Consider the following 26,909-nt stretch of genomic DNA (forward strand, 5'->3'; position numbering starts at 1 on the left):
TTTTCCCCTAGCATGTGTGAATGCAAATCTCTTTGTTGTATCCAATGGGAAGAATCCGTGACAACACTCCAAGTTTTCCTTTATCAAGAGTTTCGTCTGATGTTGTACGGCAGAAGACTGCGTTGTCAGGTGTGGACAGTGCAGCGCTGCACTGTCCTACCACCGTGCATTTAGCTGCCATGTTGAGTGGCTTTACTCTCTGGCTGCTTGTCAGTCTATGGCTCTTAGTGCCAAAACTAAGTATGTAAGTGGAGAGCCAGATAGACAGTGAGAAAGAGTGGACGAGACAGAGAGAATGAATGAGAAATCTATTCTGTTTTGTCCCCTTGCACCCCCACAGCCCCCCACCCCTCCTCCACACACACACACACACACACACACAAACACACACACACACGGTTGTAGTGTGTAAATTGTCTCTGTGATGCATCATGTGTAGCTCATGACATTGCCATTGTATGCCTTGGCTGTTTTTTCTGAATCCCTCCCCCCTCCCCACATTGATGCTTAGAATTTAAAGAAGTAGGATCTTCTCTGGCTTATACCCTCAACTCGGCTGCACTTTGAACAGAAATTTGTATTCTTGTCATTGGTTAGGGGGAAAGCAAGCCTTGCAATTTCTCATTGGACAGCTGTCAGAAGCCACTGCTCCTCTATTAGTGTGCTTCCAAGTTCCAAGATTTGTCACGGTCAGAATAAAGCATTCTTTAACTTACTGGCAAACATATTGAAAAAGCAGTCATTCTGTGTTTATTAAAGATTAACATGCTGTATTTCTTAGATCGTCTTTATGGCACGCGCTTTTCAGTTGGGTCGGGAGAGAGAAAAGCCAAACAATATTTCGTCAACAGTCGTGGAGATTGATTATTTGACACGGTGGCATTAATTAGATAGCTGAATCACAAAACCTGTTTCTCAAGAACAGGGAAGCTAAAGAGATGTGATGAATGAATGCCAGCCTAAGCATAGTGCAAGCCTCTGCATTAGAAAATCTGCCATGACCCTTCAATTTTTTCGTTCACTGTTTCAGGTTTGTTATTTATGGTGAGAATGGATGCTGTCAAGTCAGATTTAGATTGAATCCAATGAATAGCGCCTGTCGGTCTTAAAGTTCAAAGAGCTTTTGAAACAGCCAGCCCTGTTTTCCTTGTCCCTCCGTCGAGCTGTCTGATGGAGATGCAATGTGGTTTGAAAAGGACATAGTCAAGGACGACAGGACAAGGATGTGTTTCAGCAAACACTTTTACTATACATTGTGTGTGGCCTGGGTAGCTGCTTAGTCATGATCTGACACGCGCACACATTCTTTCATGAGATACTTTCACACCTCTAGTAGCTGATTTGTATCACATCAGGGCATGTTAAGCTTGTGGGTGAAGGGATATGTATGAACATTTCAATATGATGCTTGTTCGCATGTTGTCTGCTTTCTTAGAACTACATATTCAGTTTTTAATAGTTTGGGTTTGAGCACAGAATCATGGCACTGAGCAAGTTTATACCAGAGACTTGAGAGCTAGGGTTAGGGCTAGGGCTAGGGTTAGGACTAGGGTTGTTGAATGGTCTTGGCCCTTTGCCTCCTGTTGTCACAAACATCATTTTAATTTTTTAGTCGAATGAAATGATGCATGATTTGGTTAGGGTTAGTTATTTTCGCTCTATATCACTAGAAATATGTTCTTTTGATCAAGTGTGTTGCCTTGATGTGTGAGTCGATTTTGGGGAATCCTCCCCAAATTCAGTAGGACCCGACCAACACTAATTACGGCTTGATTTATACTTCATAGTCATAAGTTATAACCTACAGAAGTGGACTACACTCCTGTAAGCATTTATACCTGTGCACTGGTGTGTCAGCAACATTTAGTAATTACAGCACTAAACTATGCCTATGAAGGTTCTCAGTCACCCAGGGTATACACTGCTAAAATGCTTAAATGCTAGTCGGCTGCTTGTCAGCTGTGTTGAAATACTATTGTGTGCTTCATCCTGTAATGATTGGAAGTGAGCGTCTCATGTTGGAATTAATGAATACTGAATAACAGTTGCTTTAATGAAGTCTCTGCAGTGCACGAAGGAAAATGACAGAGTAGATGATATGTAGGACCCAGAAAGAAATTATCTCTGCTATTCCTGGCCACTGAGAGCCGTGGACAGGGAAAAGTGTTTTGTACCAATCACAGGTGTTGCGGTTTATGTCGCTTGTTATGTGTAGTTCAGGCCTATGGCATAGATCAGATGTGGAACCATAAATCTAACCTAACACATATCAAAGTTTCAGCGAAGGCACAGAAACGGAAAGAAGACAGTGTACACAAATCAGTGTTTAGTGATTAAAAAATGCAATGCCAGCGATTAAGTTTAACTATAAAACTGTTCCAGTGTTCATGTGTTCATGTGTCCAGTTTGGGTTTTTATCTAGCAGCTGGTAGGGGTTAATTATAAGTGCACTTGAGCACAGAAGCTGTAAACAGCCTCTGCACGCTTTGGCAAATCCATTCGTCTTAGCTCTTAACTGTTTCTTCAGCTGAGTTAAAGGAACATACTTTTTCTTGGACTGTCTGCCTCTCAGAAGGGCTGTGATTTAACAGAAACCAGAAAATCTGGCGTAACGTGTGTGTGTATTCTGCAGATGGAAATATCACTGTCTTCATTGGTTTTTCTGTCTAGATTAGAAACTCCATGCCACTCCATGACCTTGCACCACTGTCCTTAAGCAATTTTGGCAAAGCATAGACACGGCATAAATGAACCCTAAACACTTGACTGTGAACTCACACATGAGTGTTTGTGCAATTTTTCAAGTGTTTACCCAGACAGCCCTGCCTAAAAAAAAAAAAAGAAAAAAAAAGTGTGTCATCCGTTGTGAGTGTCCTCTTTGTCCCCTGAGAGGTCACCAAAGCTGTCAGCCACTCATCATCCTTAAGGCCACTAGCCGCACGCCAGTCAGTGTGTATGAATGTCTGGGTGTCTTTATTGGTGTAAGGCAGTTCAGGGGACGTTTAGCGCTAAGCAAATAGCAGTGGGAGCAGTTTGGTCAGCTGTGATTAGCTGTAGAGAATCTGAAACATCGAAGGTGACTGCAGCGGCGCCGCTAATGTCTGTGAATGTCACTGAAGCCAGGACACAAAGTTAAGTCTAAATTTGTGCCTTTGCCTCTGGAAATTCTGTATTCAAAGACTTTCCCCATGGGATCTTTTTAGGATGTATTCTAGTGATAATACCCAATCTGCCCTTTCCCACACACCTAATGGATTCTGTATGTATTCTCAAACCTGGGAAACAAGTGCATTAATCTTTCTCTGTGCTTCAACAGGGGTCATTTACACTGCTGGCATCCTGGACTGTGAGACTAAAGACTCCTACTGGCTTACTGTGTATGCCACTGACAAAGGAGTTACGCCTCTGTCAGCTTCTGTTGAAGTCTTCATTCAGGTACTGACATGCTGCTGCCAATATTCCTATATTCTGTCCTATATTATGCATGTATAACAGGACGCGTCTTGATTTTTACGCATAGAGATGTGTATGGGCATGAAACACCCCGCCTCAGTTTGATGCGTATAAAAGCTCATCATTTTGACTGATGTAAAGATGTCATGCTTGAACATCCTCATGTATAATAGATAGAAATAGATTTTTTGTAACACTGTCAATTGCACGCAGAGAATCCTGCTCCAAATTAATGGATGTACCGAAAACATCAAATGTACGCTGAACTACTGAGAGACCTCTGCACATAAGTCGCGCCACATGAAATACAGAAGCTTCTCAGTCATCACAATCCGCAAAGGGGCTTCTGAAGCCTCTGGTTGGAGTATTCCTTGCTTAATGTCAAGTGAATTCCCACCATCGCAAATCACGGCTCTGTTGAATATTAAGTCTTCTTTGCATTTTACTTTATTTAATTAGTTGATTGAATTCTAGCAACGTCTCATGCCTCGCACATCTCACTTTCTGCTCCACGAATTCCACCATTGTGTGAAAGACGTCTGCAAACAGATTAGCTTTTTTAGTGAGCATCAGTCACTGATAAAGGTTTTCAGCTCGTCAACAGGTAACTGCAGGCTAGCTCTCATGCTTTTATTGTATATTCCTGGTGGCGCATTGCGTGCATATTCACAGAATGGCATCAGACAATCTAAAATGATAATTGTGCTCAGTCTGTGAGCCAGAGATACAGGAATTCTCCGCTATTTTGTCTGGCAAGTAATTAACTGTCTAAACACTCAAACACGCACATCACCACCACTCTCTCTCTTTGGGGAAGAGTTCAGCAGTGTAAAAAAAACAAAAAAAAAACAAGCAGCACCGTCTGGCTGCAGGATATTCACGTGTTGCGGTGTGATTGGGCACTTTGCTCCCAGCCTCTTCATCACAGACAAAAACGGGGAGATTAATCAGACGCAGGTGCTTCTCATTCACCGGCTGAACCGTCTTGGCTCTCCGTGCCTCCCGGCAAATGCTCAATCAACGCTCTGTTCGCCATAAATATTCGAGATCTATGCCGGTAGAAGGGAAATTAATTTGCGGTGCATTTAAAGTGTGACATCTATGACATTTTCTGGTAAATAAATTTCCATGTTTTGATTGATAGCGGACCGACTCGGACCCGGTCTCCAGTGATTAACAAAGATACTAAAATCTGCAGATAGATTTTCCTTGCAGTGACACGCCATTACCATACGTGCCCATTTACAGGGTTAGGGTTTATCAGTGCATCTATTGCAACATCAGATCCAACTCGGATATACGGGACAGTTAAAAATGATACAAACAACAATTCTTATTCAAGACCCTTATCAACCCCATGTATCTTTTCCTTTGCTCCCCTCTCGTGCCTTGCTTTCTCTTATTTCATGTCTCGTCTCTTCCTTCCTCAGGTAGAAGATGTCAATGATAATGCTCCACTCACCTCGGATCCAATCTACCACCCGGTCGTCATGGAAAACTCCCCAAAGGATGTGTCAGTCATCCGTATTCAGGCACAGGACCCTGACCTTACTGCCACTCCCAGTCGTCTGAGTTATCGCATTACTGCCGGCAACCCGCAGAATTTCTTTTCTATCAACCCCAAAACAGGTGAGACAGTTTTGTGATCTGAACAATTTGAATATAGTGGTAACAGCAGCGGTACCCCTGTGGTGTACTAACTAGTATAAAACAATGTTAAACAAATAATTACAGGATTGATTTATGGGCTTACATGTCTTTTTTTCATCAAGCCCTTCATTCAGTACAAGGTTTTGGCATCCATACAATACATTTAGGAGGCTCCCGGGCCTACAGTTACATCCAAAACACCCATTTGTTTTTTAACTACTGCGAGCTTTTTACAATATACTTAAGATAATTAACATAAGTAGACAGAACTTTAGTTGCCACAAGACCAGAGCTGGTGGTATTTGTTTTTGGTACAAGCTACACTGCATCTCAGTAACACAGCAAATACATGCAACAGACAGTGACAGTGACAGTGCAAAGTTACAAAAAGAAAGGCACAAATAACGTGTTTTTTTGTTTTGTTTTTACAAATACTTAATTTGAACACATACTTTATATTATACACATACAAAATTATTATATTCAAGAACAAGACAAACATTATATCAAAAAGATGCCTTTCCTCATGTGACCACGGTGCGTATTTGTCAGTCTGCTCGGATTGAGCGACTGAGCGGAATACAACTTAACTTAGATGCAGAAAATAAGTTTTGGGAAGCAGAGTTTGATCGGGAGATTATTCCGTTACGTTACATTAGTACTGAGACGTCTGCAGTCAGGTTTTCTCATGTTAGCATTCATCTTAGCTAGCATTCGTTAGCTCAGTAACTCAAACTATTGTCAACTGGTAATGGTAATGACAGACATTTCATACATAGAGTGACATACATATAGGTGTAGTGGGAGTCCTTGTGTAAGTATTCCAGGTTCAAAGTTCTGATAGATGTGGGAAAAAAAAAAAAAAAAAAAACGTGTTTTTGAAACGGGTGGATTTGGTGGCCTGTGATCTGAGCCGTCTACCAGAGGGGAGGGAGCAGAAGAGATGGTTAGTCGGGCGGGAGATGTCAGAGATGATCTTTTTCTGCTCGTTTAATGACACGCTGGTGATAAATGGATTGGATTGACGGGAGGGCAGAGCTGGTGATTTTGGAGGCTTTATTTACAATCCGTTGTAATCTTTTCCGTGAGTGATTGTGCGTGTTTCCGTACCAGACTGTGATAGATGAGGTGATGATACTTTCAATGACGGCCGTGTAAAAACAGTCTGTTCGCTCTGAACTTTTTTTTTTTTTAACAGACGGAAGAAATACAGTCTTTGATGTCCTTTTTTGATAATGCGGTCCGTGTTGGTGTTTGAGGTTATTGCAGATATGGGTGCCTATAGGAGCTTGAAAGAGTCTGATGAGGTTATTAGCTGGGAGCTGGAGTTTTGTATTTTTTTTTTTTTTTTTGTATTTTGAAGCCAGACTGCGTAGGTGAATATCTTCTAATCGTGGAGGATTTTACATTAGTCAAAGCAGTTTTGCCAAAATCGTGTATTTTATTGCATTTGATCCCACAAACTGTATAACGACACAAATTAAACATATTATTTGAGTTAATTAAAACAGATGTAAAGTGAAAACAGAAAGGTGGAATCAGCCAAAGATAACCAGGGTATTGTTTTCGATTTGGAATCAGGTTTTTATTAAAATATTTCCAAACACTGTTGAGGTTCACCAAGCCCCCTGCTACATATTAGTTTGAGACAGGGTCCTCGACAGTCTGAGCTTGTGCAATGATGCTCAGCATATTTCCTGGTAACTTCAGAACAGATTTTATTAGGCTATTAGGCTCTTCCTTATCTAGATGGATTGAGCTTTAAACACTGGATCAGACATTTTGAGTGTTCATATTTTTCCTTGCAGTCCTCTAACAATGTGATTACTGATAAATGGGCAGTTTGACCAAAAAAAATATAAATATTGTTAATATATTATTTAATGTTACTTACTTATCCCTGTCAGAACTTGGCACCGACAGCATTACTCACATAACTCAAGCGTTTGGTTGAAGGGCTGCTATGCTACGAGACACTAATGTATCCTTGAGCTGTTAGCCTCAAGCAGAGATGAGAAGTCAACACAGATCTGTTAAGTCTCTCTTTTTTTTTCTCCTAACTCCACACCCTGAGATTTTGTCATTGTCAAACTTGTAGTTTTGAGCCCCAAATGACACAGCTTTAAATGATGTTGCTGCAGGCAATTCATCACTTTTCAAACAGCTCCTTTGAAGCTGCGAAGGCTTTATGATTTTTTTTCCACATATCACTCTGGTAGACCCGCAAATAGACTCTGATGTGTTGTATCAGACGATTTCCCCTTTGAATTTCCGACAAAATGTTGAGACTTTACACGGTGTGTCGCGCGGACCGTTTATGCAGCCTGCCTGCTGAAACCGTTTCTGCTCATGTTTTGTCTATCTTAAATGTTTTTAGAAATTTTCATCTTTTTATTTATTTATTTTTTTTTTTAGACAGATTTTTCTCATGCATATTTTAACAGGCTCACAAAGGATGATTTACAACTGCAGCCCATAAGACTGAATATCATCTCCTACGCCTGAGCGTCATATCAAACTTTGAATCCTTTGTGTAAAAACATAGGAAACCTGTCAAAGCCTGTCTTGATCTCGGTGTGCTATAAAAAAATAAAAAAGTATTCTTAAAGTTTTTCTTTTTCTGTTCCTCAATTAATAATCAAATCACACTGAGAGCATATATCCACATTTGAAAAAAAAAATAAATAAAAATTCTGACCTGTTTTTTTTCCTTCAAGTTGAATGGCTAGAGATGTCACCTGCATTCTCCGTTCAATCTCTGCTCACATTCACACTGTTGAATTATTATTATAGATGAAATGTTTTATTCAAATCCCAAGGAAATCAAATCATTGTCAAGTCATTGCTGACTCTGCTGTAGAAGAAGTTATCGGAGCTTGAATAAAAACAAAAAGGCGAATTTAAACGTAGTATAACATAATGTAATAACAGCTTTTACATTGACCATGCAGGGCTCATTGTGATTCTGATGACCTATATGCACCGTGCTGCATGTCAGTCATCAAGTTTGGGGAATAACACATCCCCTCTGCTTCGGTGCCGTTGCATGCTCGCTCTATTTCCATTTGTCACCCTTTGCTCCTCTCTAAAATATGCTTTAGTGCATTACGGCTATTGATGCAATGCAGGGAAGCAGACTGGGCTGAACCGGGGTCAGATGGCTAACATTGATCCCAATAAATACATGCTGGTCCTCATACGGTAAACTGTGTCCGACACATACCCAGGCATCTCTTAGCCGTACCCGTGTCCGGTTTGGATGCGGTCTGTCTGCTGTGATTGTCGTTAATTCCGCTGCAGAATCATAATGAAGTGATTTGTTTTAAAACAGATTACAGGGTCAGACAATTTGTGTGGCAATTTAATCAATTGATTAATTGGCTACAGCGATGTGTGTAAAAAGGGCCGCTCTGTTGCTGTCGGTTGATGAATATGATGCAACTGCAGCCGCAACACACAGCTGTGTAATATGTGCTTCTGTGTGTGTGTTTCTGTAACATATTTGTGTGTGTGCGCCACAGGGGAGGGTCTTTAGCCATCTGAGCCCGGCTGTCTGTCTCTGTCACAGACCCACAGTATTTTGTCATCTGTTAGTCATTAACTGTATGCGAGGGGGCTCATATTGACGACACTATTGTTCACCCTGTGATGAATTGAGGTTCGCTACAATACAGAGAAGTAGTTTTTTACTGTTTCTCTCGAAGGACACGCTTCCCTCAGTTCACCGGAGTCCATAAATAACAGAGTCTGGGTTGCCGTGGCGGAGATCTGCAGTTTTAGAAATGCGCCGTCACAAGAGAATTTGAATGCATCATTAACAGATTTTACTTTTTTTTCATGCGACTGACAGCGTCAGTCTGCTAGCCTTCTAATAAGACACGGGTGAGTGGGAGATGCGTTCAATATGAATCACTCCTCGTGTTTACTGAGTCAAAAACTTTCCATGTACCGGAGCGATTTCATTGGTTAGATGAATAAACTAAATCCAGCTGATTGATTTTCTTTCACAACAGCGGCTGCGAGGCACTGCTATGACGTGAACTGGTGAAAAATTTCCTCATGTTTCAAATTGTTTTTGTTGTTTTTTTTAAACTCGATTTAGGGTGGTTTAAAGTTTTTCAAGTTCCCTCTGAAAGAGTCACTTTGATGCGTTTGAGGCACCGCGACAATTCCTACTAAATCCACTGAAGCAGAACTCTGAGCGAGTGTGTAAGTGTGTAAATGTGCCGTGACAGCTTACAGTGCTGTCTGCTGGTCTCTGCTGTGTGAGTGAAGCCTGCCTCCTTTGGGGACGGAGACAGGACCGAGTGTTGACACAGGGTGTTGGACTGAGCGCCTCTTTTAAAGCATGTTTGCAGAGTGCTGTCATGGACTTACGGTGGTCGTGTGACCTTTTTTGGACTGAATGTTTTTTGTACCAGCAGCCCATGTCACATCTGGGTCATGAACATACTGGACCTCCATTTGGTCTAATGCAATATATAGACAATACATATTCATGCTGCTTATATATCTGCCCTGTTACTCAAATATATTACCAGGCACGTACCTATGCATGCCATTTGAGAGAATGAAAATACAATACAAGATTAAAAATTAAAATGCAGAGGGGAAAATTCCCTTAGCTAGAAAGGAGAGCAGTTCTTTTCTTTCCAAAGGTACCTCCGCAACCCGAACAATGGAATAGATAAAGTTTGCCCTGTTTGCTTCACAGTTACTAGATCAATCAATGACCGGCAGTAACATTTACTTCTGCCACACTGATAAAAGAATTGTGTTTATTAAGTCCAGAAAGTAGAAAGAAGACATTACCATACAGTATGTATAAAAGTCCTCAGCTTGTCGTTGGGAAAACTTGCATATAAGGTAATGGTGTATTTCCATTTCAAATAACTGTAAAAAAAAAAAAAAATAAAAAAAATCTATTAATGAATTTCAACTGAATCTTTCTAGATTGTTCGTCAGACTGCTCCATGATGAACATGATGGACTTCATTTGGATTTGGAAAATAAATGAGAGCCCAGGTGGCTAAGAGGAGGGGAAGTTTAATGATTTCAGAGAGGCCACTAGGCCATTTCATACATTTTGAGTGGGTGTGAATTTTTAAATTATTTCTTCTCATATCCAATTAAAATGGAATATTGTACAACTGCACATGAGCTGCAAGCTGTAGATGATCGATTTTTATCAGGGCTGTTACTTGCGCTGCGTTCTGCTGATCAAGGCCCCCCAATCCCCACCCCCATCCCCTCGCTCCAGTCTCTCTCCTACAGCTTGTGACCCCTGCTCCAGATTCATTCCTAATTTGCCTAATTGAAGTTAGCCTGCGTAACAAGCTCAAGGTGACACTGTGATTGAGCAGGCATGGGAATCGGTGAGCGTGCGCTACGTAGTTTTAGTTTATCCATTAGGCGTCGACTGCAGTGATGTTCAAGCACCACAAATAATCCCGCTTCACCGCAACACTCCATTACACTGGAACAAAAACATCATTTGTGCACATTTACTGTAATTATTCCACATAAAACCACACAGAAATCCATTGTATGTATACGTAAAGGTGTGCGCCTCGTGCACGTACCTGTATGTACGTGGATGTCTTAAGTGCAACTCTGTAAACTCACTTCTGACCTCTAACCTGATTCCTATATGTAATGTTTTGCTGTTGTTGTTTTGTTTTGTTTTTTTAAATAGGAACAAAAAATCAGATTTCAGTGCCTGTAGCAATCCTTATTTTCCGATGCATTGTGTATTATGCAAATCCGGGCCAATAGAAAAGTTCAGATTTCACTCTGTTTTGATGCTCTCATGAGATTTTGCACGGTGTACGAGCTCTGTGATTAGTGACACTGATTCTGCTCCGGAAAACAAAATGTTGACTTACTCACAGCATCGTGGCGGTGCGATTCCGCTTTTGGATCAAGGGTTTCCTTCTCAAGTGAGGAGCTTTTGATTTGTTCAAAAAGTTTTTACTGAGTTCACAATCATTAATCCAAACTCGTTTTTTTTCTCACGCGTTTTTCAGATTTATTTGCCTCAAAAACAAGTCCTCATGAATCATTGTATCTTTAGGGTCAATAGTTGTTTTATGGTTGGTTTAGGCTAGCAGTATTTATGATTTGTGAGGAGAGCTGTTCTCGTGTGTGTCAGGCCTTTGTAGCAGCACGATGAAAGTGAGCTAGCTCGAAAATGACAAAATAAGAAAACACAGAAATCAAATAGAGAAAACAATATGTAAGGGGGAAGTGGAGCTGTCAATGGGTTTGATTTCTAACGCTGTGTGCCAGAGTTTGTCAAACCATCTAACATCTGTCATCCGAATAATCTGGTTCGATCAGAGCTATTATCAATGCCCTAGCTGCTTTCCCTCTGCACTGGTGGCTCTCTGGCCAACTGAGTGACCCTCAGTTATACCGTGGCCATGTGTCCATGTGCCAGTTGTGACGGCCAGGGCTGTGGTCTGTGGCTTTTGTAGCAGTGTGTCTGCACACAGAGTAATTAACCCTTTAAAGCCTGAAATTACCGTAACTCGCAGTGGTTGGCTCCATTGACAAAATTCAAAAAGTGTGGCTGAACAAGGGAACACTTGTGACGTCTGAAGGGTATAACTATATAATATACTATAACTAACTTCCCAGTGTTCAGCCACTCTATGAATTTTGTCCATCGGTGAGTTACGGTGATTCTATACTACAAGCTTTTTTTATGTGCAGGCGTTCAAGTCTTAAAATTTTAAAGCGTTTTTGTTTTCATTCTACAGGCTCATAATGTTGGATAGACATGTTATTATAACATTAACTGCAGACCCATGTGGATGTCACCTAAAATTGCTCTTTTATGGTTTATAGGTCTGATCACAACGACTGCGAGGAAACTGGATCGAGAACAACAAGCCGAGCACCTTCTGGAGGTACACTCAAACATGAACTGCGTTCATAGGTTCATAGTATGATTATTTATCCAGCCCTGCTACCTGCCACCTGCCACCGCGCACTATTAACAAAGACGGGGTGGAGGACAACCCCGGCAGACCCTAAGGGCTCCATAAACTTTGATGAATGGCTGCAGTTCTGTGCCCCAGGTTTAGGATTTTCTAAATGTAATCATTCATCATTGGTTATCTTCTTTACTCAGGATGGGAACAGGGAGCAGAGGAGTAAGTCTGCCCAGAATTTGATAAGTGCAGACACTGGGCATACAGATAGCTCTGTGATTACCATTTCTGTTGGTCCTGCTGCTCTGCATGTTGATGAAGCCGATAATCAGAGATTCTTGACTTTTGAGACATGAACAAACTTCCACTTCCCCAGGCTTTGCTTACAACTTATTAAACACTGCTGAACATACAGGGACTTTGTCCTTCTGTGAAATGGCATAATATAACCTACAGCTGACCTACAGTATTGCAGGTTAGTATTTTTGTTTTGTATCGTTTTGTACACCTGTGCTGCCTGTTGACTTGTGCAGACTCACGGTGCTTTGTGCAGCGCCAGTACTTAATAAGATCCCGGCTTATGACAATGCACTATAAAACTGGAAGCAGCAAAAACTGTGCTAATAGACTTGAGTCCACCAGTGATGTGCACTATTTACATCTCAAAAGAATCCAGGGGTAGAGAAACCTTTGTTGTTATATCACCGTGTCCTGTGATTTCAATAAGAATGCCAGTCCTTTAATGCCACCCACGGATGCGCTTGCCAGCCTATGCTGCCTGTTGGTAATTAATAGTCTAGTGAGCAGTCAGGCCAGCAGCAATGGCGTTCACCCTGATCTGATCCAATTGATCAGTGATCGGACCTCTGCTTCTGCCTCCAGGGGATCAATAACATAAAGAGATTTGCCGTGATCTCAGCCCCACGTGGCCCTGCACTCCACAGCTGCAGCAAGATTTAAGATGTCAATGAATGCATGCACTCACATACAAACTCCCAGGTACAGAGTATGACAAAACGTGTTGTTTTCCTCATGTTGTATTTACACCGATCCACCACACAACATTATGACCGCTGATATTAGAAATGAGTTACATTGATCATCTTGTGACAATATGTTGTTCTACATTCGTGTAGATGTTAGAACATGTACGACCCACCTAGACCAGACCAGACAACCCAACCTCATAGCATGACACTCCTTGATGGCAGCAGGATGTAGCCTGACACAGGCATAGACACAAAAAAGGTTTAGGATCAACTCAAAAAACATGCAAAACAGCAACTCCAGATTCACCAGATCCCAAACTGATCAAGCCTGATCCACAGTGTGCTCGTGTGTTTTCTTCAGGTGACGGTAATAGATGGCCCAGTGACCACCCGCCAGTCTACTGTGTGGGTCACGGTTCACATCGATGACGAGAACGACAACCCGCCCACTTTCCCTGAGGTCATGTACCGCATCAGCTTGCCTGAACGAGACCGGAACAAACGCGGTGAACCCATCTACCGCGTCTTTGCTTACGACCGTGACTTTGGAGCCAATGGCAACATCACATACAGCATTATTGATGGTAATGAGGATGAAAAGTTCAGTATTGACCCCAGGACTGGCTTGGTGTCATCAAAGAAGATGGTGACAGCCGGCAGCTATAACATGCTCACGGTGAGTTCACTGACATAATCTTATTTTAAATGCTCTTGAGTGAGTCTTAAAACTCACTACAGATGGCGCTACACTCTTTGTTTCCAGGCTCTGGTAACATTGACCAGAGAAAACTCAGTCGCACTGACATTTTTCAGAATTGAAGCTTAAACCTTTTCTCGACAGAGTGGCAGAGTTGCATTTTTTCTCATTAGGTGGAACACTGCAATGGCTCCTTGGCACAGGCTGTATTCTAACCCAAAAACATGTAGAAATTGTGCTTATTCAGGCCTGGTATGTACGTATGTATGTATGTGACGCACTGATAAGCTGTCTGCACCAATGTGCCATCACATTTATTCTTGTGCTTGCCCTAACTTTTAGATGAGCCCAAAGTTGAATTAAAGTGGCTGCCTTCTCCAGTAACATGTACCGCAAACACACCAATCTTCTCTCCTCCAATTGTGTTTATTTTCAGCTGCTCTCTCAGAGAATAATGTCTTTGGCTCAAAGGTTCTCCGCTTCAGTGAGCACCACTTTACGGCTACCTCCCCATATAGGTTCCTCCATCACTTTGTTTAGATTTATTTTGGCCGAATGCTTTCTTCCATGCCATGCTTGGACATTCATCTTATTAAACTGTAATTGTTGAGATAAAATCTTCATTCATTCATTCATTCATTCATTTTCTGTAACTGCTTGTCGTCTGGATGAGGAACGTGGGTGGGCTGCAACCTATCCCAATCGTCAATTGGTGAGGGGCTGGACTGGTCTCCACTTTATCGCAGGGCTAACACAGAGAGGCAGACAAACCATTCACACTTACACCTACAGTCAATTTAGAATCACCAATTAACCTAACGAGCATGTCTTTGGATGGTGGGAACCCGGAGAAACCCCACGCAGACACAGGGAGAACATGCAAACTCCACACAGAAAGTTCATGGTCAGCACAGAGGAGATGAGTGTATATTTTTCAGTCTGAGAAGTGGAGAGGAGAAAATCTAATATACTCACAGTGTTTGCTCTCCCTGAATACACATACGAACAGATCCAGTAGCTATATCGTTGTCTTTCATTGTGAAACCTACTGGGTGTCTGGCCTTTTCTCAGATAAAAGCCGAAGATGGCGGTGATCCCCCGTTATGGTCCACTGTCAAGCTCCATGTCGAGTGGATTCGCAAACCCATCCCCTCGCCGCTGCCCCTGCTTTTCACCCAGAGGTATTACAACTTCTCTGTTCTGGAGACAGCCGCCGTGGCACAGCCAGTGGGAGTGGTGGCTGTCAGCCAGTCGAGCACACCTGTCTGGTTCAATATCATCGGTAAGAAAATTCATGTAAGGTACTGAAGTTTTTCTCGTGCAGTCAACTATAAAATATATTCAGGTCACAAACGTAACAAAGACTATTCTTGCCAGGGCTCATGTTTGAATTTTTCTGGTGTCTAAATGTTTAAAGCGAAAAGAAAATAAAGGCACCAGACTTGCAAACACTTTCGAGTGTGAGAGATTTACCTTGAATTCCCCTTGAGAAGTGAACAAAGTGTTCCGGATTTGCATTCTGTGTTCGTGGTATTTTGAGATGTGGCTGAAATAAATCGTTCATGAGCAAAAGTGAATCGACAACATAAAATATTTCACTTCTTTATGGTTTATATGGCCAAGCTGGCACACAAAGAACAATGAATTAAAAGCATCTTCTGCTGCTCTGGCTCTGGTGAAAACAATAAATCTTCTGAGGGGCATATACGGTACCTGCCTTGCCTGTTTAAAACTGGAGGAGCTCTGCATAGCCTTTGATTCAAGTCTTTGAAAAACTGATTAGCTGAATTTGCCTGTCATTAATTGTCATACAGAAACCCATGTCTTACACTGTGCTGAGGCAATCTGACGAAATGACACAGAAATGTGAGAATACCGATGCAAGTGTCACATATAGTGCATCAGACCTTTGATCACAAGAATACCTTGACGTAATAAATATTGATCACCTCTTTCTCATTTTCTGTCTCTCTGTTTTTCTCATAAGGTGGACGACTGGCCCGAGAAATGTTCTACATTCCGCAGAATGCGTGTGGAAGAAATTGCTCACTTGACACAGGTCTGCTCAAAAGTTCATTCCAGCGCACATCATCCTCAAATGCCCCAGGTTTAGAGGGGTTCTAAAAATTTGGTAAATGTAGCGCACAGTACCACGACCTTGCTTAGCCAAGGGCAGTGTCGATTGATCTGAGTTTGAAATATTCTCACACATCCCTACACAAACAGCGCTGTTTTCTTTTATCTCTGGCCAAGCAGGACATATTTATGCCATTAGTTCAGCAGCGGCGCCGCTACTTTCGCACAGCAAGGTCTGCCTCGACCTGAAACGCTCTTACTTCCGGAGACTTTTTATAAAATACCAGGCTATGTTGTGATGTTACAAATAGACCTTAGAGTTTCTGCAAACTATATTATTATTAGAACAATAAGTAAGATGACAAGCAATGTCAGAGACATCATTCTCATCATAGGGGTGAGCCTGCAGAGAATCATAGCACAAATTATTTCCTCATCTCTTTGTTTAACTGTCCTGCCCATGAAATTACTGTTTGTTTGTTTGTTTTTTTATCACTCTCACTTTCTAGCATTACTTTTTGCCTTAGCATTGGTGGAGACCCAGACAAGAGCTTAACCCAAGAACTCCCCACTTCCCAGAGTGGTGTAAACAATGCAAGGGTTAGGGTTAGGGTTCGAAATCTCATATCAACTTAAATGTGTGTTCCACTATTGCTTCCAAAGTTTTAACATTTTTCTTGTTAGAGTAGGCAAAAGATGAGCCTAGAAACCAGTCAAATTTTCCCCCACTCACAAAATATGTTGGGGAAATGTTAGTCCAGCAAAAACCCAACAGGCCAACATAAGTAACAGTGACAAAGTCATACATGTCATCTGTTGAGTTGAACAAGAAAATGCTCTGATTGGCTGTACGACTATCCAGTTGCATGCATGATTTTTTATTTTTATTTGCTCTGTATTGGGTAGCAGTGCAGCATAATGAAATCCCAGTGACATGACACTGGTACTGGTACTGGTAATATTAGACCGAATTCTTATCAGAATAGGAGTGTGGCTATGCCATGCTAGGAGAATTTAAATTACCGTACTCTGTGTTGCTGATGTCACTGAAGTACTTGCAAGTCTCCTACAGAAGTTCAATTACATGCTGTGTTTGTATTCTTGGAGTTGTTAACACATGTAATTTTGTTCATATGCCCTCATGTGTCAGTAGAGTATGTGAACCACGCACCACTTGTGTCAACCACTGATTGCTCGAAATGTTTTTAGTTATACCTGTCACAAATATGAAAATCTGTTATATCTACAGCATATGTAATTACCTGTTCACACGTGGAATGTGTACCAGATGCTACTAGAAACAGTGAAGTATAATCAGACTCCCTTACAAACACATGACAGACAGGAAAGCAAAAATACATACTGTTTTGTTTTTCTAAATGCTCTGAGATTGATTCCTCATTGTATAATACTGACCACTATCTCCTCCAGAAAAAAAAAAAAAAAGAAGAAAACAGCTCCCCATGGTTTGCTCCCTCTCAACACGCATCAGTGCTTCTGTGAAAAATGCCCAATCAGTATTCATATGCTGAGGGGGGCTCGCACTCCTAGATATCTCGGGAGAGAAGCTGGAATGAGACGAAGGATGGTACTGAATACCGAACGCGTATCAATCCTCTCCCTCACTTTAATCAAACATTAAGCCTCTAAACTGTACACTCACCGCCTGTGGAAAAGACCCGGCTGCAGGTTTTTGATCTCTGAGATGGGTTGTGTTTTGGAGCGATAAGACAGATGTTTGTGTGGCTGTTAACAGCTCTCTGCTTGCCAAGTGGGTTCGGTGCTACATCGCATTGCATTTCAGTTCATTTTATTTCACAGACCCTCTAGCTCCAGACGAAGGCACCTGGCCAAAACAATTACACAGTAATAACTTAGAGCACCTGAGTTTAGAGCGCAAAGTGAATACTAAGTGGCTGGCATGTAATGTATGTGTGTGCATGTGTGTGTGTGTGTGCATGTGTGTGATTCCAGGGAGCTTTGACATGCAGTTTGACCTTCAAGTTGGAGTGGGAACTCTAGTTGTGGCCAAGCCCCTGGATGCAGAGGTGCAGTCTGTGTACAACATGACAATACAAGTGACAGATGGGACCAACTTTGCCACAACTCAGGTACACGCTGTTGTGATTTGTTACACACCGACACTGCCTCTTATACACTCCAGACCCACATCAAATTAAATTATTGTCACCTTTCCTTTAGGGGGCTGTTTACTCCCTGCTTCCCTTCCTACGCCTGCACTCCCTTTTGTAGAAATTATCTCTTGCTGACTATGAAATTTGCTCTTTGTTGCTTCACTCATTGTGCTCTTGCTTTCTTGGCTGGACTACTAGTTCCTTCTTGTAAGGGGAAATCCTTGATATCAGCGGATTAATGGGATTACCCTTGGTAAATAAAGGTCAGGTCTGTGTATAGATACAAAAAGCGTCCGTATCCTTCTTGGATAACATGGTGTTTTTCTTCAGCGAAAATAGTAGTTGAATGGTATCACCACATTGCAAGAATCGGGGGGTAGTACTACCCTACCTTTATCAGGTATTATTAGACAGTAATTCCATTCTATTATATTTAGGGATAATACACTGGGCACAATTCACATCTACTTACCTTGAACATTTCTCCTTCTTCTTTCTATTTATCACGTAGGTGTTTATCCGAATACAAGACAGCAACGACAACCCTCCAGTTTTCTCACAGCCAGCATATGATATCAGTGTGTCAGAGGACGTACCCGTTGACATGGAGCTGCTGCGGGTCAGAGCGTCAGACGTGGATGAGCGCGCTCGTCTGAGCTTCTCCATCTATGGCAGCGTGGACCCGGCCAGCATGAGGCTGTTCAGGGTCAATCCCGGTACGGGAGTGGTGTACACTGCAGACAGACTAGACTACGAGGCCAGGACACAGCACATCCTCACTATTATGGTGAGACGGTGCTCCAGTGTGTGTTGCTGCATGTGTGTGCCCCTGCTCTCTCTACCGAATGAAACTCCTCTTGGCAGAAGAGTCCACGTTACTTAATTTTAGCTGATTTCGTTCATTTATCACCCCCTTCAACTCCATCCATATTAATTTCGCCCCAGGTCAAGGATCAGGAGTTTCCATTTAACCGTGACCTGGCTCGTATCCTGGTAGCAGTCGAGGACTCCAATGATAACATCCCCTACTTCACCAGTGCCGTGTACGAAGCTGTGGCATATGAGATTTCTCCTGTGGGCACCTCTGTGCTGCAGGTGACGGCCCTTGACAAAGACAATGGGATTAATGGGAAACTCACCTATACTATAGAAGCAGGTGTGGTGTTGTCTGTGTCTTAAACAGTATTGTACCTTTTAACGAATACGTAATTACGGTATTAAATGCGAAGTCTGCTACTCGTCTGCTGCTTCCAGGTAACACCGGTGGTGTGTTTGACATTGATAATGCCACCGGCCTTATCTTCATTGCCAAGGAGCTGGACCTGACCTCTGTGGGCTTTTACACACTCACCGTGCGTGTCACGGATAGCGGATTTCCTCCATTAATGGCCACAGCTTCAGTCCGGATTTCCTTGATACTTTCCGACTTTTCCACACCCAAATTCTCTCTGAAGGAGTATCAGGCTGAGGTAAGGGAGTGAGCGGACACGCTGTATGGATGACTGCGTGGGAGCGAGGGAGGGGTGTGAGGGGTGTGTGGGGGGGAGGGGAGATATAGACGGAATAAAGACGGGCTTAAAGGTGGAATGTCTAGACAGTTGTGCTTCAGAAAATGGTCCACATAACTGTCCATTTTTACAGATAATGGAGAACAGCAAAATTGGAACGCATGTGATGACTGTCAGTGCCCTCAGCCGCTCAGCGCTCATTTACGACATCACCAGAGGCAACGAGGAGCGATGTTTCTTCATTAACCAGCACACTGGTGTGATAACTACACGGCAAGAGCTTGACTTTGAGGTTTGTTAATGTTCAGGTTTCACTGTTTTAGATGAGTTAATTCATATCATATGCAAACATTTCTCTGATTGTTGCCTGTCGCACGTTACGGTCAGGAAGGCATCCGTTCTGTGCCATGACAACAAACCACACACGCAAAGTTATAAATAGTTATGTTCAACGACAAGAAGAAAGCAACAGATGCTACGGTGCATGCAGAGCCCCGAAATGAAGCTCTGTGAGTTAGTCTGTGGCTGTTTCCACAAAGAGATTGCGCTTCTGAGAAGACCCCCCCCCCCATAATGCCGCCTTTGCTTTTTCACACTAAACCAAACTAAGCTGGTATACTCCCGCGCCAGCGTGTGCTTTCAGGTACCATGCTAGAGCTTAAGAATCAGAGGTGCGATGCGTAACAGAACAGCGTTGGTGTCTAGTGCAGCATGTCCCAACATGTCCTTTTCACACAGATGTCGCTCTGTGACTACCTCTCCTGCCACCAATTCAGCCTCCACACCTTCCATAGAGAATGTGTAAAGAAAGGAAGGTGCAACAGTCCTGCCATGCCAAGTTGCTCCAAGAAGCTTGAGTCAGCCTACCTGGAAAAAATTACAAATTTGTGTTTTTCTGAAAGGCAAAAGATGGTGACACCAAGTGAAACTTTTTTTATGTGTTTTTTTAATGGCATAATTATTTGGAAGTATCTTTGCATTACTTTTTATGGACGGAAAATTTGCACAGTAGCGTAACACACTGGATTTCTTTTGGCAGCAAACAACATCCTACTATCTAGTAGTGCGTGCCCTGAACATGGCAGGAGTGGAGGCCAGCACCACTGTCATCGTCCAAGTGGGGGATATCAATGATAGCCCACCCGTGTTCCAACAAATCAGGTATCAGGGGTGGTCAGAGTTGGCATACAGGACAGCAGAGAAAGCTTTCCAACGTTTACCGCAGTGTCCTATTTTTAACCTTTAAACAGGTATGTGGGTGCAGTGAGTGAGGCTGCTCCAGTGAACAGTGTTGTCCTGGGAGAGGATGGAAACCCTTTGGTCATACGGGCAACCGATAGAGACCGAAATCACAACGCCCTGCTGGTGTTCCAGATCGTGGAGGAGACTGCTCGTATGTTTTTCAGCGTGGACTCTGGGACTGGATCCATTCGGTAGGTGGCATTGCTATTGAGCTGATTCACCTGCGGATTCATTGAGAAATCTTTTATCAGGGTTTGTTTGAATGCTTCTAAAATTTTAGAACGATTGCCAGTCTGGACTACGAAACCTTCCCCGAGTTCCTCTTCCGAGTCCACGTTAGAGACAGTGGTCAGCCTCCAAGGAGAGCAGACAACCCAGCAGAGGTGGTCATAAAGGCAAGTAAATATCTTATGAATCAGCTTTGACTGCCTCATAAGCCATCACTGACTCACTTTGATTCCCGTGTTATTGTCGTAATTTTAGGCTTATTTTCACTCCCATGTACAACCTTGTCTTAGGTAATCAACATCAATGATTCACCGCCAAAGTTCATCCTGGACACTTATGAGGCGGTCCTTCTCCTGCCTACGTACATTGGAGTCGAGGTCCTGAAGGTTGGGGCCTTTGACCCAGACGTTTCCTCTGATGCCACCTCAGACCCTGACAAGTCTGTCACACCTCAACTAGCGTACTCTCTGGTGGACAGCAATGTGGAGTACTTTTCTGTGGAGCGCTACACCGGAGTTGTGACCGTCATCAATCAGAACCTCAGTAAAAACCGTTATCGCTTTAATGTGAAGGTAAGTGACTGGCCATCAGTCAGCATTCTGTGTGTCCTTACACTGTCATCGATAAAACAGCATGCAGTTGGCTGGTTTATATAACATATGATGGTGGATAGACTGCACAATTGTTCCCAGAGATCATGTTATTGGGTTGTTTTTTTGTTTTGGTTAAGATAAAAAAGGGCAACCCATGCATTTTTTTGAATGCACATTTAACCATGTATTATGCTGTCTATATATTCCAGTTATGTGACATTTGTCTTTAAATATTTCTGTTTAAGGTGTGGGATGGGCGTTTTTCCAGCATGGCATTAGTCACGGTGCTTGTCAGGGAAGCTATCGACAGTGGGCTTCTCTTCACCTTCCCGGTCTACACCGCCTCCATCCCAGAGAACATAATCAATGTCACCCTAGTGAGCGTTGTGAACACAGTTGGCCACCGCCTCAACGAGCCACTGAAGTACACTCTGCTGAACCCAGGTGGACGCTTCACCATTCGGCCGACGTGTGGAGTGGTGCTGTCCACCGGAGTGCCCTTTGATCGAGAGGAGAAGGAGAGTTATGAGCTCGTGGTGGAGGTCAGCAGAGAAGACGAGATACTGAGGGTGGCCAGGGCGATTGTGCAAGTACAGGTAGATGTGACTATCACCTATTTGTGTCAAACGAATAGTTACACCTGTGTTCTTATTGTCTTTACAATAACAACATCTTTTCTTTTTCTATATAACTACGCACATTTAGGTGGAGGACGTGAACGACAATGCTCCAGTTTTCGTAAACCTACCCTACTATGCCGTAGTGCAAGTGGAAGCTGAGCCGGGATCAGCTGTTTTCAGGGTGTCAGCCACTGACCGAGACTCCGGTCTGAATGGACAGGTGACTTACAGCATTAAGGAGAAGCACAGGAACTTTCAAGTGAGTCTTTTGTGCTTTGAATTAATCTCCATTCATTTTATTAAAAAAAATAAATAAATAAATAAATAAAATCTATGAAATTCATGGGTTTGTATGTTCATATGCTCCTTACTTCTGTTCATAAATTCCATGCAGGTGAACGCCGTGACAGGAGAGCTGACCTTAAAGCGAGCCTTCGAGGCGGACTTATCTAACGCAGAGTACAAGGTGATTCTCGTGGCCACTGACGGCGGCCTCCCGCCTCTGTCCAGCGAGGTTGAGCTGCCTGTTACTGTAGTAAATAAAGCCATGCCGGTGTTTGACAAGCCTTTCTACGGTGTCACTGTCAGAGAGGACGTGGCCGTCTCCACCTCCGTCCTGTGCATCAATGCCAGCAGTCCTGAAGGCCAAACCATCATCTTCACCATCACGGATGGGGACCCTTCCCTCCAGTTTGACATTGGCTTTGACACGGGAATCATCAGCGTGATTTACCCGTTAGACTATGAGACAAGACAGTACTACCGGCTAACGGTGAAGGCCACAGACACACTGACTGGGGCAAAGTCTGAGGTGGACGTGGACATCGTCATGCTGGACGTGAACGACAACCCTCCACTGTTCCAGAACACCTCATACACGACTGTGCTGACGGAGAACTCCATGATCGGAACGACCGTGTTACAGGTGTGTTTACTGAGGCGGGTGTGCACTCTTGAGCGGCTGACTGTTTACGCATAAGACTCACTTCAGCAGCATTATGGATGAATGCTCGATGACAAATCATTTATTTATGAGAGACTGTGTGATATTTGAGAGAAGGTTCTCTGTGGAAGCTCTTGACCTTTAAGGAATAATACACCGGTGCTGCTACTCCAGCACATTTGCAACACTGAAGCAAAAACACTTCATTATTGGATTAACTGATTTTTGTTTCCTTAGCTGATTAATTAAATACGTTAATGACCTTATTGGACTAGTATTACTGAGTATTGCAAGAATCTAAAAGCCAATCTAAGAACAATGGACAACGTTCATTAGTTTTAGGACTTAAAATACACCTTGTACTTTCTCTTTGATATTGAGATTTTTTTTTACTAGATACACTGAGCTGTATAATGTGCAACTTTTTGCACATTCATCATATATTAAGCCGTTAAGTCAGGGGTGTCAAACTCATTTTAGTTCGGGAGCCACATACAGCCCAATTTGATCTCAAGTGAACCAGACCAGTAACTCAGTGGCATAATAACCTATTATTAATGACAACTCCAGATTTTTTTCCCATTTGTTTTAGTGCAAAGAAAAACAAGTCAATTAAGAGTATCTTTACATTTAATAAACTACGAAATTTCTTAAGGGGGATACCAACTGCAAAAATGGTTGTTTCTCCTCTTCCCCAATGTGAATATAAGAGTTTTCTGCCCTTTTCACATTTTAATTATTGATAACCTAGCAGGATAATTCTGTTTTTAAAATACCGTAGTGTTGTACATCAACAAAAGGACCGTGCTGTTCTGTGTGGTTTTAAATGTCACTGTGTCCACCAGAGTCTCAGTGAAACCAAGAACTTCATTTACTTTTTTCCTCTGGCCTCAGTGTTGGTACTGTAGCTACAATGCAAACAAATCAGACTTCATCCTGAATAATTCATGAGGCAGTGCAACATTTTCTGTTACTCTGTAGGTGTTTGCTCAGGACCAAGACTCAGAAAAGAACGCCATCGTGAGATACCAGATCCTATCTGACATCTACAACAGCACGGACTACTTCCACATTGACAGCAGCAGCGGGCTGATATTCACCGCACGCCTGCTCGACTATGAGATCGTCCAGCGCTACAACTTCATCGTCAGGGCAACAGACAGCGGAGACCCTGCACTCAGCAGTGATGTTAGTGTCACTGTCAGTGTAACGGACACCAACGACAACCCACCTAATTTCAGCCAAGCGCTGTACGAGGCTTTTATCAGCGAGCTGGCTCCCCAAGGACACTTTGTGACTTGTGTTCAGGCATCAGACGCTGACATCTGTGATGCTCAGAAGCTGAAGTAAGAAACAAAAAAGATGGTTTAGAAATTTATGGATGTGGGTGTTTTCTCTGTAATGTTTTATAACAGTGAGACATTTTGCCAGCTCAGTTGAATTTTCATTTAGAAAAACTGAACGTGTACGCCGATCAGGCGTATCATTATGTTTCTCTTGTGCCTGCAACACTGACCACAAAATGGTCAATGTTATTTGCTGTCTAAAGTCGCATATCCCATCACTTCTTACCCCGTACTGTCAGGGTGGTTAAAATGCTGGCATTTCCCACTCACACTCTACTGGGGGACGGGATTACATGGGCCTACTGCTGTTGGCTAGGCTAGTTAGCTGGTGTCTTCTTGTTGCTTGCTAAACTGTTAGCCTGCTGGTTGGTTTTTCAGTTAGACTGGGCTTCCAAATCTGTTTTGCTTCTGATCACAGCACAAGGGATTGTAAAATCTTTTCCTGTGTAATAATGAATGTCAGTGGTCATAATTACGTGCCGGATCGGAGTATTTCCAAACTCACCTGAGTAAAATCACTACATACATCATGATCAACTTTGTGCTCTGTGTGCCTTCAGGTACAGTATTCTTTCAGGGAATGAGAAAATGACTTTTATGATGGAACCGGATTCAGGGGTGCTTCGTCTGTCTAACAAGAAGAGACAAAGCATGAAACTCTCGTACCAACTCAATGTGTCCGTGTCAGATGGAGTCTTCACCAACAATGCTGAGGTGAGGCGACTTTGTGGCAGGCACAATATAGTACCATCGGCTGATTTGCTCTTTTCTTTTTCAGAACTCCTGTTGTTTTTATACGCGGAGAGCTAAGTGACCTTCAGGAACCCTTCACTTTTAATTTATGCACATGTGTCTGGTATAACTGCAGTTTCTTACTAGTGGCTGCTGAGCTGCTCTGCAGTTGGAGGTTAATGTCGTGTCATAGCAGATTTACTATGAGGATGAGCTGCCAGCTGGAAAACTGCACACATCTGTCTCTTAGTGGTAATTACAAGTGGGACATTTTGGGGGCTTGTTGGCACAGGAATACCCCTTTTCAGTAGCAATAATAGGCAGCCCCATTATTTTGGTTCTTCTTCCGACAAGATTTAAAGAGGCGTTGATATCTCTGCAGCTGGTTAATACAATCCTAATGCTCTTACTACTGCTCTCTGCCATGTTGATTTTGATCACATTTGACAAATCAGCGAGAAATGTTTATTGGGATGAGACACACGGCGAGGGTGAAGCTGATGGATTGACTATGAGATCATGATTCGCAGGTGATTGTACGTGTCCTGGGAGCTAACCTGTACAGCCCAGTATTCAGCCAGAGGTTCTACCTGGCTGAGGTCCAGGAAAATGCCCCCCCAGGGTCAAAGGTCATTCAGGTAATTTCACTTTCTCACTGCTCGGAATGAGTGTTTCCAGCAGGACTTTTAACCGGACATGAATTAATTAGTGGGTTTCTATATGGGCCTCCAGGTTCGTGCAACAGATGAGGACTCTGGGCTGTATGGCCAGATCACCTACTCCTTCATCAACGACCTCGGGAAAACGCAGTTCACAATTGACGCAGATGGAATCATATCCACTGTTCAGAAATTAGACAGAGAAAATCCTCTCAACAAGGACATGGTGCTGACTGTCATGGCCCTGGATGGTGGAGGTATTATTTCTGACAGTGACCAGACTATTTCCTCAAAACATTTAGACAATATTAATGCATCCCATTCTTTTTGCTGTGTCTATATAAGATTATAATTATATCACCGTACTACAAGTCCATTGGGTGAAACTTTGCATACATTTTGTCTGCTTTAGATTCATACATTTATGTTACTCTTCCAGGTCGTGCATCATTCTGCACAGTGCGAGTTGTTCTTGCAGATGAGAATGACAACGCCCCCCGGTTCAGAGCGGTGGAGTACCGTATGAGCATAAAAGCCAATGTCGCCAAAGGTTCTCTTGTCACACAGATCCAGGCCACTGACCCCGATGCTGGGTCTAATGGAAGGATCACCTACTCCCTGTACAGCGAGGCACGCCTGTCGCTGGTCGATGTTCTGGAGGTGAACACATTTTGTACTACCCTAACTTTAAGTGCATTACCATTATACTCTAACATTATACTTATGCTACTTTAATGAAACTTCCTTCTCAAATTAACACGTAATACAAAAAAATGGACCCGGATCCAAATTTAAATATTTAATGTGTTTAAACCTCGTTAAAGCACAACATTTATGCCGTTAACCTGATTTTCAGTTAGGCGATGTTTCCGGTTGACATCCCCTCTCTGCATTTCATGAGAATTAACAGCCATCTGTTAACTGTAGATTATACGTTTCGACTCATCAAATCAAAATGATGTTACATTAAGGCTGATGCCTCGGGAGATTTTTGAATCACAGTTAAAATTAAATGAAGAACGATTAAGGAACTACCTTCTATAAATGGAGCACAAATTAAAGGAAAACATGGTCGTGGAATATAAATATTGTTCACCGCGGTT

The 26,909-nt window shown here is 42.7% G+C and overlaps 1 protein-coding gene across 1 annotated transcript in view; it reads left to right on the top strand.

Moving 5' to 3' along the window:
* LOC125020891 (protocadherin Fat 3) overlaps positions 1-26,909 on the top strand; it is a 64,957-nt gene that overhangs the window by 6,207 nt on the left and 31,841 nt on the right. The window contains exons 4-26 of the mRNA XM_047606517.1: positions 3,317-3,435; positions 4,884-5,082; positions 11,953-12,014; positions 13,389-13,703; positions 14,796-15,006; positions 15,712-15,783; positions 17,775-17,911; positions 18,447-18,722; positions 18,881-19,091; positions 19,190-19,404; positions 19,577-19,735; positions 20,483-20,604; positions 20,694-20,876; positions 20,966-21,080; positions 21,204-21,485; positions 21,752-22,102; positions 22,212-22,385; positions 22,521-23,051; positions 24,051-24,415; positions 24,976-25,129; positions 25,678-25,785; positions 25,880-26,063; positions 26,246-26,466. Of these exons, the coding sequence (XP_047462473.1) occupies positions 3,317-3,435; positions 4,884-5,082; positions 11,953-12,014; positions 13,389-13,703; positions 14,796-15,006; positions 15,712-15,783; positions 17,775-17,911; positions 18,447-18,722; positions 18,881-19,091; positions 19,190-19,404; positions 19,577-19,735; positions 20,483-20,604; positions 20,694-20,876; positions 20,966-21,080; positions 21,204-21,485; positions 21,752-22,102; positions 22,212-22,385; positions 22,521-23,051; positions 24,051-24,415; positions 24,976-25,129; positions 25,678-25,785; positions 25,880-26,063; positions 26,246-26,466 (4,766 nt within the window). The remainder of the gene's footprint in view (positions 1-3,316; positions 3,436-4,883; positions 5,083-11,952; positions 12,015-13,388; positions 13,704-14,795; positions 15,007-15,711; positions 15,784-17,774; positions 17,912-18,446; positions 18,723-18,880; positions 19,092-19,189; positions 19,405-19,576; positions 19,736-20,482; positions 20,605-20,693; positions 20,877-20,965; positions 21,081-21,203; positions 21,486-21,751; positions 22,103-22,211; positions 22,386-22,520; positions 23,052-24,050; positions 24,416-24,975; positions 25,130-25,677; positions 25,786-25,879; positions 26,064-26,245; positions 26,467-26,909) is intronic.

Source organism: Mugil cephalus, chromosome 15 (genome assembly GCF_022458985.1).
Source record: "Mugil cephalus isolate CIBA_MC_2020 chromosome 15, CIBA_Mcephalus_1.1, whole genome shotgun sequence".
Lineage (NCBI taxonomy): Eukaryota > Metazoa > Chordata > Actinopteri > Mugiliformes > Mugilidae > Mugil > Mugil cephalus.